The sequence below is a fragment of the Rattus norvegicus genome, chromosome 10 (assembly GCF_021556685.1).
Source record: "Rattus norvegicus strain SHRSP/BbbUtx chromosome 10, alternate assembly SHRSP_T2T, whole genome shotgun sequence".
NCBI classification, from domain to species: domain Eukaryota; kingdom Metazoa; phylum Chordata; class Mammalia; order Rodentia; family Muridae; genus Rattus; species Rattus norvegicus.
In genome coordinates, this window is record NC_141543.1 from 26,517,786 (window position 1) to 26,534,670 (window position 16,885).

Consider the following 16,885-nt stretch of genomic DNA (forward strand, 5'->3'; position numbering starts at 1 on the left):
GCTGGTCTCTTGGGTCTGAGGTGACTCTTACCTTCTTAGCCTCTTTACATTTTAGTGACTTAGTGACGCCCTGAGATACATTTCAACACATCATGGCTTCCAGATACTCATGACTAGGCTTAAGCTTCTCATACTATTCTGGGATCCAAGGACTCCCATCAGAGTAACATAATTTTGCTGCATTTAACTGGCACAAAAGACCCCTTCCAAGCATAGCTACTTGATGCCAGCTTCCTATATTTCCCTTGGGCTCAGTGTCCTGTCTCATTGGATTTAGGAACCCAATCCCATGACAATGTTCTCTTCTTCATCTATGCTTCCACAAGACCTCCAAGGTCATGAACCCCAGAGCAACTCGGAGTTTTCTAGGCTTACAATGACCAGCTCCCCAGAACCATGGCTGAGCCTTGGCCTCAGAGCTGATTGTCTCCTATCGTCTGTGCAAATGAAACTGGCATTTAGTGCAAGGTTAGCTTGTCGTCATGTCCGGCATTTGTACTTGATCCTGGCCAAACCAGCAGCCAGCATCTGAATTACCAGTGCAGGAGATGTCTTTTTTTTTTTTTTTTTTTTTTCAAGTGCTGAGTTAACACCCAGACCTCAGGTGTGAGTCCCGAGGCTCCCTGGGTATTAATCCCCTATGTGTGTGAAGTAGATCAGGAGGTTCTGGGCCCCAGGGGTTGCATATTTTCTCTGCCATGCCTCTCAGTGTCCTCTGTGAGCCTAGCCAGAATGGAGCAAGACTGGAGAACTGGCTCAGGATGAAGACACGGGAAATGTAGTACTCAAACCTAGCTGGGGACCTCGGGTGAATGTTTTGGCAGCAGCCTTCTTACGTGGGGCATGGCAACATCAAATCTGATCTTTGCTAATGGTCCTTCTGGCTCAAAAGCTTATAGCTCTCCCCTTGTAGTGTCATCTCATGGGGGCTGGGACCAGAGAGAGTGCTTACAGCACTCCAATGCTGGTTATTACCCCCATCTCCTGAGGGGGTGGGGAGTGGCAGGTGCTGCTTTCTGACCCAGTGGGTGGGTTCCATGTACCTAGACCGAGTGAAGGCCTTTTTGTCCTGGAATGATGGGAGAAGAGGGGTTGAAGAGGTGAAGGGAGAGTTTCGTGATGGCAGTCTGTGTCAGGTGCGTTTGTCCCGTGGACATTAGCTGGTAAATTACTAATTAAAATGCTATCATTTGGGTTCTTGCCTGACTTAAGGAAAAAAAAGGTTAGGAAGCTATTTTTAGGAACTATTGGTGCATTGAGGCCATCTTTAATTCCTGCTATTAGGACTGGTAATTGAACTGGAAGTCAAGGTCTTTTGAAAGAGTGGGCTTCTCTGGGTCTTTTTCTTTCCTCTCCCTCTCTCTTTGTTTTCTGCCCCTCCCCACTCTTTCTGGCCGAGTCATTAGAGGATATCTATATATGCAAAACAAATTAGGGCAGAAAGGGAAAAAATCCATGCCATTTTTTAATTAGATGCTGCACCCTCTTACTAAATGAACGGTAGCTGGCATGATCCTCTGGAAGATCAAGCACTGCACATCTGTGCCTATGTATGAGCAAGATAATTAATTCTGGACTTTCTAGGGAACCCGATCTGAGGAGGCTTTTCCAAATCTCTGGCATAGGAGCTGACAGGTGGGGTTAGCTGTTGCTCTGGGAGACCATTCTTCGGGTAGTCTTTCTCACTGTGATTCTCAGAGAACAGCTCAGGAACAATGGAAGGCCAGTCTCCATATTGGGGGCTTCGGTGAGGAGCAGACATGGTTGGCCTGTGGGTTTCCAGGAAGAGGGAGTCTTTGGGGGGCATTTCTACTCTTTGGGAAAAATATGCTGAATAGGAGTATCTATCACCAGCCAATTTTGGGGGAGGGTGGGGTTCAAGATTAAAGAGGTAGAGATTTTTTTTTCCTTTCCCTACAAATGGCCATCCCTTTGTGCAGAATGATACCAGGCAACTTGATTCTATTCTTTTGTTCAGTTCTGACCCATTGTCACAAAGGGCATCATCATGGTCACGGTTGGCGGTTTTTTTTTCATGGGGTGGAGACAGCCTTCGTGAGGTTGCCCGTCTCCTTTCCTCCGAGAAGAGCGAGTATCTTTTCTATCTGAGCACTCGTGCTGCGGCTACCTCACTGCAGGGCTCATGTGCATGTGCATACATACGTGTTGCGCGTTTGACATGTGAATTCTACCAATGTCACTTCAAAGAACCTTGAATTGGCCCCTCGACAGAGGCCCTTTAGGCCAAAATTACTTGGTCTATATCTTTCATATCACTCAAGGTTGATTTCACTTCATAATAATTCTCAGTGTACCTAACTGTTGGATTCACTGTGACCAGCAGATTGGCAATTAACTGGCGTGTGTGTGTGTGTGTGTGTGTGTGTGTGTGTGTGTGTGTGGTGTGGTGTGGTGTTTAAATGACCACATATCTAGGGGAAAATCATTAATGAGTTGAAAATGAGTTTTTGACCCGTTTCCAGTTCATTAAAGCTTTTGTGAACCCAGTCCAGCATTTACAAAAGCCCGAAGTTTGCCTCAACTGTTTAGCCCAATTATGGACCACACTGAGCATCCGGACAGAGGTTCACCGAGGGTTCATTATCATGCTCTCACATCTCCCAGAAATTCTAATTACTGTCAGCTTATTTGGTTGCTTTTTGACTGCATTTCATAATTGCAAAAGCTTATCATATGCACAACACACAATTAGCACGTAAAAAAAGTTACTGTATTTGGTACATAAAAATATACAACATTACACAAGAAACACAAAACAAGAAAGCAAACACAAGGAACAAACGAACCATAGCAAATTATATGGGAAAGAGTTCTTCGTCTTACCTATGTTTAAACTCTTTATTTCTTTATAGAAAGAAAACAGAAGGAAAAAAGAACAAACAGTTAGCTGAGGAATTGATGATAACGCAAACAACATTTTTTTTCTTTTCTTTGTTTCTTGTATAAAAGACCGCCCCCCCTCCAAGCAATCTTTTCTTTTTCTTTTTCTTTTTCTTTTCTAACTGACAGTTTCTGGCTCAATTACTTGGGAAGAATCCCTAGGTTTAGACTCCTCCTGGCCACTGGGGAATGTGCACAAAAGAATGCTTGGAGTCTCTGACAGGCCAGGTGGCTGTCATGGGACACAGGTGGCAACAGGTGAGACAGGACTTCTGGCTGATGAAGTGATGGCAGATGGGTTGCGTCTAGGGGGGTGGGGGTGGGGGGAAGACACCTGTTGAGTAGGAATGGCTTCTGTGAGTGTGGTGGTGGAAGGAGTCGGAAGCCAAATTCAAGTTCAGCTGTCAAGAACTCTGTGATTGATTTGTAATGTCTGGGTGTGGAATCCTGGGCATGGCAGGCGTATAGGTGTTTGTGTGCTGTTGATTGCTATTGATGTACTAAGGGTAGAGTCAGGACCATCCCAAAGAGAGAATCCCAGCTCACTCTGACTGCAGCATGGCCAAGTCTTTGCCCACTTCTGACTCAAAAAAACCTCTTTCCCCTCTTGCCCGTGACTCCTTGCCCTCCTCCATTTCAATTGGCTGAGCTGCACACCCTGCAACTCAGATTCATTCTTTCTCGCTGTAGCAGTCGTTATGTGGCCATTCATAAAATTCACAGGCAATAGTATCTTCTTGTTTTTGGAGCCAAAGACTCCAGTTAGCACACCACTTAGGAGAGTTAGGAAAAAAAAAGGTTTGTTACTCTTTTTCCTTAAAGAACAAAAAGACATTTCCATTTCAGTAGGAAAGTGGCTGAAATGTAGCATTAGGGAAGAAGGGAAGTAAGTGTCTCAAGAAAGGAAATCCACTCCCAGTTCCCGAGGCTTCTAGGGCCAGGTAGAATTCTCTTTCCTTCCAGTTGAGAGACAAGGCATGGGGACAGGACAAAGAGAGTTAGATGCCCTGATTCCTGAGGTGCAGCTCAGGTCTCTGCCCGGGGGCATCATTAGTGGGAGGTTTGCACAGAGATTACACTTTTATATTTTATTCTAACATGTTAGTTTTTTGCAGAAAAAAAAGTTAATTAAATGATGCTGATAACTCCTGAGCTCTGACTGACATTGTGCAATTTAAGATTCAGTCTGTAAAGCCTGGTGTGTCAGGGTGGCAGCCGGGAATTCTCTCGTCTATTTTATATTGCTTAATGAAAGTGAAATGCTATCTGCCACCAGTGGTAGACACATTTGCCTCTTAATTATTGCAATATCAATTTCATTTTTTTTTAAACTCGAGATTTTGTGAGAAGACTGGATGGGATTTGGGTCTGCAGTTCTGACCTACTTCTTCTCTAAGACCATCTGCTTTACTATAATATCAGTGTTGGGGGAAGAGGGTAGGAGGGGAAGGGGATAAAGGCATAGGAAGATCGTGTGGATATGAGCTTTGGATAAAGGTCAAAGTCGCTGCTCTTCCAGTCCAGGGCGGGCGACAAGCCCAAATAACACCATCCTTTAGTCGGTCCATGCAAATGAATACAGATGCCCTACTTCTGAGGGCATCTAAGACTTAGTGTGCACACCCTTAACCACACAGACCCTTCGGGCACAGCCTTTGAGGGAAAAGTTGTGTCTCAAATTTAAGAAGCTGAGATGGATTAGCACTTCACACTGCAAAGTCTCAAGAGTCCTCTGCGAAGGCTCCGGGGTCTTTCCCAGAAGGCTCCGGGGTCTATCCCAGCCTCCTCAGCTCATCACCCAGAGCTGTCGTCACCCCGTCTTATGATGTGTGTGTGTGTGTGTGTGTGTGTGTGTGTGTGTGCGTACTCGTGCTTGTTTTTTCCACTCCTTTGAGAACAGGGTAAGTCTCAAACATTTCTGCATTGCTGATACTTCAGAAAGAATAAGGGCTGGGAAAATAGGTCTTTCTGAGTGCAGGGAGCATGGAATGAGGTTACCTCCCTTTGTCATGGGCGAGCTGCGTCCCCCCCCCCCCCCATGTTCTGCTCAGAAGACTGAAGCTATAGGCAGCTGAGATCACCGTGAACCTTTCCATTCCTGCACACGCTGTGTCCTCTCTTTTCCCCTTCAAGTAGAGTGCAGTTGGGTTGGACATAGTTTTATCGCTGCTGCTCTAAGCACAGGGACATTAATTCGGGATACATTTAGTTGAATTTTAGAGGGATGTGCTTAGGTGGTGTGTAGTACCTTCGGCATCTAGCTAAGTTATTGCAAGCCGTTCTGTCGTAAGAATGGCTTTTGGGAACGCTTCTGCCCTACCGCGTTGATTCATGTAGCATCTTTGTAGGGCATGTGAGAGCCACTGCAGAATTCATCCTTCATGGTTTTTATGTACATCGGTGACAAAATGATTAATGAGCACCAGTTCAAAGAGCAGTATAAGAAACTGTGAAAGGCCCAGAAATACCACAAAGGAAACTTGATAGAGGTTCCTCTAAATTGAATACTTCTCACAACTTACATGTTACCAACATGCACATGGAAGCAAGTTTTCTACTTTATCAATAACCTGAAACCAATTTTGATCAGTTATACGGGAGGAAAGACATATCACGTCTGTTCTTAATATAGATAACAAAATCAGAAGGTAACTTGTCTCCTAAAAAAAAAAAAAATCAAAGAGCTGGGTGTGGTGGCCCTAGGGAGGTAGAGACTGAAGGATCAGGAGTTCTTGGCCATCTTTGTCTAAACAGCAGCAAGTTCAAGGGCAGCCTGGGCTATGAGATGCTGTTTCAAAAAAAAAAAAAAAAAAAACCAAAAAAACAACAAAAAAAATAAAACAAAACCCCAAACAACAACAAAATCCCCAGACAAAACAAATGAAAAACAACAACAAAAGTAGCCAAAGATAATCAAAAGGATGTGGAAAAATATCAATCTATCGCATTGTTTAATTTTTTCATTTCCTCTTGTCCAAGTACTAACTATGCCTGACCTTCCTGAGCCTCCAAGTCCAGATGAGATTTGGGCAGTCAGGGTAGTAAGTACAGTGGGAGACTCTCTTTCTCTTAATTAAATTTATTATTTAGTTATCATCATTAGTATTGTGTGTGTGCGTGTGTACGCATGATGTGTATCTTGTGTGTATAATGTGTGTGAGTGCAGGCACGCACATGTCACAGAATGCTTGTGTAAAGGGGGGAATGGACGACTTTTGGAGTTGAGGCTATCCTTCCACTGTGGGTTCTGTGCAATGAAACTCGGGCCGTTGGTCTTGTGGGGCAGGCCCTTTAATCCACACCTTACCCGAAGTCATTTTTCATTTTCAATTCATAATTTGCTTATCTCCTTTCTGAGAGGGAACTCCTAAAATGGCAGCATTAGCTTTCAGCCCCGTGAGCCTAGATCTGTCCTTGATCAAAGGGCTTTGTGGAGACAGAGCCAGGGGGTTAGCCGGAATTGTTTGGAGACAGGGTGCTCACTGCTCACTTGGGGACTTTGTTCTTTTCCTGACACTCTCATCTTCACGGCTGACAGGAGGGAGGCTGCCACCTTCTCTGGCTGCCATCACAATATCTACCCTCATACTCAGTGGGATGACCCTTGCTTAACTCTAGGGTCAAGCTTGTCTCTGGAGATTCTGACTTCCAATGTCAATTGCTTTTGCCACTCCCTCTTCCCATAGGCTTCCACTTTTGTCCAAATCTCTGCCTCTTCCAGCACTGAAACGTCCTAGCTGGACAATTCTGCCCTAGTACGATTCTGAGGAGGGTCCACCCAAAAACATGGGAAGAATGTCTGCACGGAGGGTGATCCCCACCCAGGAAACATTGTCACTTTTATGTGGAAAGTGGAAAATAATTCCAAACAGTAGAGGAGGTGTAGTCGGTAACTGTTAAAAGAAGTCATACCAAGAGACTTTAGAGAGATGCTGTCCCAGTGTTGCTTGCCACACTGTGTCGTCTAGTTCTAGGTATTCACAAAGTGGCGAGCGAAGGATTTGTCTTTGAGAGAAATTCACCCCAAGATGTCAGTGGTTGAGGAATTTACTCCATTTTAGGTTTTCCATGAACCAGGTAGAGAGAGGGGGGTGATAATTACAGGAAGGAAAAACCTCTCCTAAAGGTGGGATATTAGGGGTATCCAGGGAAGTGGGTGTTGAAAATGCTCTAAGTCAAAAGGCTCAGGTGATAACCACTGTTCTCTCCAGCATTAGAAGCTTCCGGAGTGCGGGAGCCCCCTGGCCTGCATGCTTTGTATAGGCAGATGCAGAGGAAGGCCCAGCGAGGACCATGATATCACTTCACTAGCATCTTGATTCAAGGTGGGTGAGTAAGGTAGGGTTAGGTGCTGACTCCAAAAAGGAATCACTCAGCTGCCAAGCCACAAAGGAGAATAGACACACACAGGCAAGATAGGTCTCTCCCTCCCTCTCCCCTCTCCCCCGCACCCCCTGCCGGTGACTGTTTTGAAGAGAGGGGATTGACAACCCTTTGTTTTCAGGCTTGTAGTGGGAAGAAAGGAAGAATCAAGTCAGTGTTCTTGTAAAAGCTTAACTTCTAATCGGCTCTGGGTTCCTGGCTGATGAAAGCCAGGACAGAGTTTGAAGACAGTTAAAGAGAATGGGGGCGGGGGGGGGGATAAAAAAATCACACAGCTGTCTAGGGAAAGTGGGAAGGAGAGCCCTCAAGCTGGCCTCGATGCTACCACATAGGCTTGCTATGTTTTCCTTTGATTGGGCCATAGACTTTCACCATGGGTATTGAGGTCTCTACAGTTTGAGAGATACGGAATCAAAAGCCAAGTCCAACAATGGTAATGACTAGCTCTTGAATTCAAGTACCCATCTTGAACACCCAGGTCTGGCTGGACACTGCTCTGGGCATGAGAGGGCAAAGATGACCAAGGAGTCTGCTGTATAGTATACACACTCAAGCCCAAAGAGCCACACAGAGACAACCAGACAAGGTATCGAGTAGTGTTCCCTCTAGTGGAAAACCAGAATGATACACTTTTCGGGGGGGGGGGGAGGAGAAGTTTCTTCTAGGAAGAGGGGGCCATGAGAACAGAACCAATAGGTAGACAGGAAGAGGTTGTCCAGGTTGGATGGATATGTTGAGTTGAGAAAGCCATATGGATGAAGATTTGGAAGTGGGCTGTACAGGTCAAGTCCCATTTGCTTTGGGCAGGAAGAGCCCTCACAGAGGGGGAGGTACATGGAGGGTATCAAGTGGCCCTTTGAATAATCCAGTCCTGGAAAGCACAATGCAACCACCATCTTCCTCCACAGCTCCCACTGCCTACAGCACACCTAAGGGGATGGCTTCCCTGGACTAAAAAGACCAGCAACAACAGCAGCAAACCAGGCCCAGGAGGGAGACTTTTCTGGGAAGGTCTGGAGCAAGAACTGTTGTAATAGTCCACAGTCCCTTCAGTGTGCCTCCATCTTGCTCTCTCTCTCTTTGCTTAGCTACCTGGTCCTCTGGCCTCTTGTCCTTCACGGCCTCGTGCTCTGTTTCCCTAATGGTTCCTTTAGCTCTTCAGCTCAGCATGAAGTACATTTTCTTCTCCAGGTGCTCACCCTTACCCTCAGCAGGGTATTTCTTGAGCCCACGTTTCATTTCTCCTGTCCTCAGAGAGGTACATGAGCGCCTAACACTAACGCTCATTATCTCTGGGTGCAACTGGTGTGTCTCCAGGAATGGTGATTCCATACCTACATATATATATGCATACATACATGTACATATGTATGTATATAAATATACCCCTTATGTGTGTATACACATGCATAAGTATATATGTATATATTTACACCTTACAGTACCTGGCAGAGTTTTGACTTCTGAGAATATTTAGTGATAGCTGCTGGTGGCCAGGTCACTAATGTCTTTCTCAGCGGGGGCTGTGAGGGCACTGATTGCCAACTTGATTGGACTGAGAAGTGCCTAAGAGATTAGCGAAGCACTCCTCTTGATGTGTCATGAAGGTGTCCCCAGAGATGATTATGTCACAAGGATTCTGACCTAATGAATTGCTAGATTTGATGGATTTAAAAACAAAACAAAACGAAACAAAACAGAATAGACTACAGGGCACAGGGCGGTGGTGGCACCATGGAAGGTGGGGCCCCAGTTGGAGAAAGCTGATTCCTGGGGCTGTGCTTGAAGGCTACCTTGCCCTGGCCCCTCCTGTGGTTCTGCTTGGCTTCCTGTCTGGCATGGTGTGGACTTCCTGTCTGCCATGATATAAACTTCCTGTCTGCCGTGGTGTAAACTGTTCGGGCATATCCTTCCTGCCAAGCTAGACTGAGGGCTCTGAGACCTTGAGCCAGACAGATCTTGTTCTGTCAGGTCCTCTGTTCACATTCAGTGTGAGCATAGCCTGTGGCTTCTGCATCTTTTCACAAGGTGGCTGAGTACCACAAGTCACAGGGCGGTCCAGGCCCAAATCATAGGGCGAGCTTTCTCTCCCCTCCCTCCTCTCTCTTCCTCCCCTCTCTCCCTTTCTTCATTCTTTACATATCACCCATTAGGTTTAACTGGGAGGTACATCCCCACGGGGACATTTCCATATCCCTTCAGAACTGTCCAGGCACCATGACCCAAGTCGTGGACCGAGGACATAGCCTCCCTGTGAATTTTCTCCCCTTCACCCCAGCATTCTTATACTCCATTTCCCACACACTGGCTGGAACCATCTAAAAAAAAAATGGCAGTCAGATCATACACCAGCTACTTCTACCCTCTGCTTCAACCTCTGGCGGCTGCCCACTGCAAAAGAAATGCAATTTTCACTTGTCTACGTGCAAGCAGACACTTGATCCTGAGTGTCGGTCACTTCCTTACCTCTCTGGGCTCCTGAAGCTCTGCTGAGCTCACCAGCCCCTAGTCTATGGATTCTTTCAATTAGCCAGGTTACTGGCGGGACAGAGACCTTTTCTGTACCTGGAATGCTTTCTCTCAAATGTCCTATAGCTAAGGCCACCATTCAGGGCCCAGCTCAAATTTATTTTGTGGGTTTTTTTTTAAAGCCCTCTTATTGCCCCTGTTCACCGTGGTCCCTATGTCTTGCTCTGTTGGATCTTCCTCAAAGCATTCATGTCTATTTGAAATTCTTTTTCCCTCTTTTCCATATGATTCGACTGGAAGCCTCCTATTGGATCACCAACATGACACGGGGACATGGTGTCCATTCGACAGATATTTGCTGAATAATCCCCTCCCCCTCGTTTACTCATTTGCATCTTTCTCCCTCTCTGTACACATCCTCCTCTGGCTGAGGGTCTGGAGACAGCCCACACTGGAGGGCATCTCGAGAGCATTTAGGCGCCTCTGTTTGCCTAACACAGAGAGAATATTAGTCTTCAGACTTAGTAGCAAGCAATGGCCAGGAGGAATCTTCCAGGATGGTAAGCCATGACCTAGTTAGGCCAGGTGCCCGTTGTGCTAAATTTCATTCTAGAAAGTACAAATAGAACCACTGGGTTTACTAAGGGGCAGCACCCGGAGGGGCTTGGCGAGACATTCAGAACGAGGAAAGGAGCATTAGTGGTCTTCACACTTTGATGTGTGTTTGAGACTGCAAATGAGCTTTTAAAAACTAAAGACACTGGGCTACTTTCTGGGCTGAAGGCCTATCTGCTACCCTTGTTTGCGGCCAAGTTGCTGAAAAACTGCACCAAGATGGTATTTAATAGATAATCAAAACATTTTTCCCGCTCTGAGAACCCCAAATTCAGCCATCTTTCACCCAGAGAAACCCGAGAGCAACAGGGGGAATCTAGAGAACAGAAGTTTTCTGGTGTGGCCATTTACCGTAACTCCAAGATACTGGTCACGTTTCGAGAAGGGAAGATGCGCCGGATATAATTGAAGTCACCGACAAAGAGGCTCCCATCGATCCCCACAGCCAGGGCCACGGGGGCCAACAGTTTGTTGCCTTCAGCAAGGCCATTGCAGCTGGGACAGGAGATGCTTCTGCGGCGACCGTTACCCATGATGCTGGTGATGATGGCGGGCTGCTGGGTCAGGAACTGGTTCTCCCCTGTGCCTTTGTGTAGTATTCCTGGAGAGGGAGGCAGGGCGGGGAGGGGGATCATACAACCCTGTGGTGAGAACATTTGGCCTGACCTACTAGAATGGGTGGGAAGTGATGGGGAGCAAAGGAAACAACTGTCTCCTTTGGGAGGTCCTTGTAATGTAGAGGGAACAGCTATGAGAGACCCACTCCTGAAGCTTTGAAGTGGATAGGATACTAACTGGAGAGGTAACAGAAGAGAAAAACAAAAACAAACCCCCAAACCAACGAGGTACAAAGAGGCCGGTAAATTGAGACTGATTTCTAAAGGGTCAAATGGGGAAATCTATGAATCTGGTAGGTATTTGGTAAAATTTAAAAAAAAAAATGCCAGAGAAAAGGGCTGCCGTTTAAATATCAATGCTAGAGAGTCCAAAGCAGGGATCCCCTTTATTCATGAATGTTTCATTGTGCCATGGTTGGAACCCAGGACTCTGCATGTCAGATGAACGCCACCCACCAAGCACTTTCCCTGGTCCCTAACGTACCGCTTTTCACATTGAGGGTGTGGTGCTTATCCAGGGACCAGCCACCAAGGTTGGAAGGGTCCAGCTCGAATCCTTGAAGTAGGGCTGTCCTTTTTTCCCACAGGATGAGACTGGGGCAGGTCTCATATTCAAATCCAACAGACACTGTAAGACAAAGGGTTTGGGGGGAAAGAGGTGAATGAATGATTACTCCAGAGCTCCTTAGCAAGAAAGAGAATCGCATGTTAACAGTGACACCTGTTCCCCACATTTCAAGAGGTGGCTGACAGCTTTGTCCCCAGGATTCCATTCAATGGAATCCAGATTTTGAGTTCAATTTAACTTTGAAACTTTATGTAGGGGACATGGGAAGGCTTTTCTGATGACCCCTTGACTTTCAAAATGATCCCAGAGACATGGGAGAAGGGTCATTTCCAAACTTAATACCGCACACGTTTTCTTAGATATGGGTGGAAGGGTAGGAGGCAGTTTGTCTCATATTGTCTCTTATTAGGAGAAAGGCCTTTGGAAGCCTAGTTGCTCTTTGATAAGGAGATTATAGGGGCGGCAGTATGCAAGGAAAGGTACTTAGCACTACCTGGTCTTTAGTGTCTGCAGGTTCAGTATCTAGGAATCCAACCAAAGCCATACAGGTGGAAAAGATTTAGGGAAATATATGAATTGCGTCTGGACTGAACATATCCAAGCATTGTTTTCCTGTGGTATCATTTCCTAAACAGTAGACATTAAAAACTGGGTGGTAGTGGTGCACACCTTTAATCCCAGCACTTGGGAGGCAGAGGCAGGGTGGACCTCTGGGTTCGAGGCCAGCCTGGTTTATAGATCAAGTTCCAGGAAAGCCAGGGCTACATAGAGAAACACAGTCTTGACAAATCCTAAAGCCAAACTTATATCAAGACCAAAACCCAAACTCAATATACGTTATAAAAATTATCACAGGCTGGAAAAGTTGGGTTAGAGGTTAAGAGCACTGGCAGCTCTTCCAGAGGTCCTGAGTTCAATTACCAGCACTCACATGGTGGTTCATGACCATCTATAAAATTTATTCAGGGTTGATTTAAAGAATATGGGAGGATGCATGAAGGTTATATACAAAATGCTATGCCATCCCATACAAGGAACCTGAGCATCCAGGGACTGGTCTCCAAAGGGATTGTGGGGAATGACTGTGCACTCCCAATTCTAGAAAATACCAAGTGTGGCTAGAACTCATAGAGTATACCTTGCTAGTTACACTCAGTGAGTGTCAGACCCTAAAGCCTTGTGTGTAAAAGTCTTGCATTTGTCACTTGGACAAATGGAACATGGAAGGAGGAAAGAAAGGTTCATCAACCCTTGGTTCTAGCTACGTGTTCATGTGGTAAGCAAGGGCTCAGTTTCTCAGAGAGTTGTGCTGGTAGAGATGAGAGCAAACATCTTTAATTGGAAGGCTGCTCTGGAAATCTGAGGCATTGTTATATAGCGGTTCCTAGTACATTAAACTCTTAACTATGTGTGTCACCTTCGGGGATTCTCTGCAGCTTTTGAAAAATTCTGAGATACGCAAATGCAAATGTCGATATGAATGGAGGATACATTTTTATCTCAACAACAAACAAAGTGACACATGCATCCCGGTGCACAGCAAGGCTTGTCCTCTCAGACTGCCAACCATGACTATCCCAGGAGTCAGAGATTGCAGATGTCCATCTTATGACACAATGTTTATCTTTCTTTCTTTATCTTATGATACACTGTTTCTAACTGTAAAGAAACAGGGCTTGTTGAAGATATGGGAGCAAGAAATGACCATGATGAGATCAGGTCACATAAAGATACTAGATAGCAAATAAAGAAGGAATCACCATCTATGAGGGTCATGTCAAAGCATTTGGGAGTTAGCTTAGAGAGACTCTTAGTGACCAATGACAGGACTTTCTGACCATTAACAATCATAATGACTTCAATGGGTTGAAATATACTAGATATATTTCAGCATATGAGTTCGTAGTGGTATTTAAGAAAACATTCATCTGCTACCCTTGTAGGATAAGCCAACTCATTATGCTGAAAAAAAAAAACAACCCAGTAAATATGGGAGAGAATCACGTATTTGTCCTTTCTTTCTTGTGTGAACTGGAGCTCAAATAGCCAAGTAGTTAATGAGAAGCCACCTCTGTATGAATGTGTTCCAGCTAATAGTTGAAGACTCAGTGACAGACTGAAAATATCATTCTGTAATCCTTGGTGACCTGAAATAGATAGAGACTGAGCTACCATGCCTGCCAAAGTCTGAAGAGACACCACCCCCACCAGGCTCCTCTTGGTAGACCGGTACAATGCCCTTCCAGTAGTACTTCCCAAACCAAACACCAAACCTGGGCCGGAGAAAGACTCAAGACGCAGCTATCCATCTGCAGGGAGCTAAACAACCAGCCACCAGCACACAAGCAGCCAGCGGATTTGACTAGAGATGCTATGGGCAAACAACCTGGTTTCCTCAACAATTAAATTATAAGGTAAAACCGAGAGGTCGGATTAACTTAAAGAGAGAGACATAGAACGTGATATTAATTAAAATCACTTTTGCACTTAAAAATCTATGAGTTTGTGTGTATACATGAGTGTGCAGTGCATGCTTTGCGTGCACGCTTTTACTACTGTGTTCATGTGGGGGGGGGCAGAAGACGGAGAGAGTACAAAATGCTCGCTCTAAGTCACCAGTCAGCTCTCTACAAGTAGGAAAAAGCTAGGCAGATAACAACTCACAGACCCTACTCTCGTAACCGAGGGACCTTCCTCTGGGGTCCACCTTTCCTGAGGGTAAACAGCCCCAAAAGGCAATGCCTAGAAACAAATAATGCAGCTCTCAGATCTTCTCAAGCCCCAATGGCTTCCTCTCAGGGTACATTCACTGCTGTCTGCGAGCACTCTCTCTCTGCATCATGAACCAGCCCCTGCCCACCTCTCAACATTTATGTACGTTGACCACCGTATTCTAGCCGCTGCCTCCCCTGGCTCTTCTGGTGTGCCCTTTTTCTGATTCTCACACAGTTCCTGTTGGTTTCTCAAGCTTTCAATTAAACACCATGTCCCTGAGTGGCTTCCCCTGACTGTTTCTGCACAGCTGTCCCTTCTCTCAGTATGCACCATTTATTTTTATTTTCCTCATGACTAGCGTATATCATGGAAACTATCCTGTTTCCTGATCTAGTCGGTCTTTCTTACCTCAGTCTTCTCCTGGAACATAAGGCCCCTGGAAGAGAGATCTTGTCTACCTTATGGATGGTAGTGTCTTAATTTACTAGAACTGTGAGTGCTTGGACTATATAGACACACAACTAAAGCCACGAATGAAAAGTGACTGGAATCAACACGTACCAACAGCATCCGATAGGCCATAAACCCTTTGGCCATAAGCGTCTGTCTTGTCCCAGATGAATGTGTAGGCCAGGTTGGGAGAAGCCTGGAACGACTTCTGGAAGAGATGCCCCTCCACGGCAACCATCAAGTGAACCCGGATGAGGTTCAAGGGCACCGTGGACTGGGTCATGGTGATCTTCAGCAGTGACTTGTACCCTGCTGTTCTGGAGCTGAGGTAACGGAGCTTCACGTTGGTGCCAGGGAGCTCGATCTCCTCATGAAGAACCTGGAGGGGAAACGCATGGTTGATCTATTACGTCAAACACACCCCGGCAGGCGAGCTGTTTGCAAGCCAGCGCTTCCGTGAGCTGCCTCCCTCTCTGAAGTATCACCTTGTATGTGGGCACACGAACGGCTACTTGTGGCTGAGAGAGAAGAAAAGAAAACCAACCCAGACTTCATCCTACGCCATGGAGTGAAGGGACTGAGGTTTTGATTTTTTGGATTAATAATTATTCTTGGTCACTGTTGCGTTTCTCACACGCGTTTGCACACACACACACACACACACACACACACACACAGGCTGTTGTCAATAAGAACAGCAGGCTTTATTGCTAGCTGCATGCGAGGAGGCCACGAGAGGCTGTAATTATAAGAACCTGCAACTTCCACTGACAATTGGCGTAACGCAACAGGGAGGCAGTAATGTAATACGCCCTCTGTTGTAACACTGATGTAGATCATTAGAGCGCCTCTTATCGTGCATCTCCATGACTAACAGGAATAAAAAGCAATTTGTGGGTGGGCGGCACATATGTACGGTGTTTTTATTTTATTAAAAGCTCTCGTGGCTGCCAAAGTCATGAGCGACTATCTGCAAACATTCCAGACGTCCGGGAGGGACTCGAATCGTCACCTACAGTGGCTATAAATCCTACATCTTGTTTCTCCCCTTCCATATTCATTTCTGGCACCTTTTGGGAGACAGAAATGAAGGGAGAAAACTGGCCAGTCACGTGCGGTTTGGGACATTTGCCGTGCTCTGGGACCTGTCCCTACCTGGGTCTCAGGCACAATGGGGTTCGCCGCAGGGGAAGCGCTGAAGAAGGTGGACAGAGGAGAGGAGATGATGATCGGATCAGGCCGGACAAAGCCACTGAGGTCACAGCTGGGGATGGAGTTCTCCTCCGTCTTCATTACCAGGGTGTCCATGGCATAGAAGCTGTTCCACGGCGGCCATACTGTGCGCTCCCGGCTCATGAAAGGGGCTCGCTCAAAGTGAAGAGTCAAGGCAGAGCCCCCATTGGCAATCAGGTCAAACCTGGAGAGAGGCCCAGAGGGTCATGAACAACAGGGTAGATTCACCTTCAGCCTCCTTACCTAAGAGCTGCTGGAGGGACAAAGCGGACGGGCTAGACCGCAACTTACTGGTTATACGGCTCTAGGCAAGTTACCAACTCTCTTTGAGCCTATCAAATCCACCTACCATTCACCATCAAGTGACGGTACTGACCAGGAGAGTGTGACCGAGAATGAACTGTGCTAATGAGGAGGAGGGGTGGGGCTCGGCTTAGGGCTGAGCCAAATCCAGTCTACCACCTGTTTTGGCAACTGGTTAATTATGCGAGACCGGCACCCATTTGCTATTACGCCCTTCATGTCTATGCTCCTGCCGCCAGGACCTGACCGAGCTGAGTCATGGCCATAAGAGTCAACAGACAGCAGAGCCTAAATGACTCACTATCTGGCACTTTGAAGGGAATGTTACCCTATCTGGAATAAAGCACTCAGTACTGGGTCTGAGAGGTGGGTTCAGCACTGATGGGGTCACAGTCACAGGATGTAGGCAGGGCCCGTGAATACATACTGCCAATGGAACTCCACTGTGCTCTCAGAAAGGTAGGCAGGGCTTCTTCACCCACATCCCTGTTTGTACCTCAAGAGCTAGATGGAGATACTCAGTTCTGTCCTTGTCTTGTCTTTTACACTCTCCTGCACCATACCATCATTCCCACCTGATAGGTGAATGGTGGGAGAATTTAATAGCTACGAAAAGATCTGATAGGCTCAA

At 46.3% G+C, this 16,885-nt stretch overlaps 1 protein-coding gene across 9 annotated transcripts in view; it reads right to left on the bottom strand.

The window, feature by feature from the left end:
• The window catches only part of Tenm2 (teneurin transmembrane protein 2), a 1,226,262-nt gene that overhangs the window by 44,455 nt on the left and 1,164,922 nt on the right, over positions 1 to 16,885 (bottom strand). For 5 of the 9 annotated variants that reach the window (XM_087569431.1, XM_087569429.1, XM_087569435.1 and 2 more), the window contains 5 exon segments: positions 15,874 to 16,135; positions 14,830 to 15,097; positions 11,470 to 11,613; positions 10,720 to 10,969; positions 2,845 to 2,865 (listed from right to left, as the gene is read on the bottom strand). In XM_087569431.1, the coding sequence (XP_087425557.1) occupies positions 2,845 to 2,865; positions 10,720 to 10,969; positions 11,470 to 11,613; positions 14,830 to 15,097; positions 15,874 to 16,135 (945 nt within the window). 9 annotated transcript variants of the gene reach the window in all.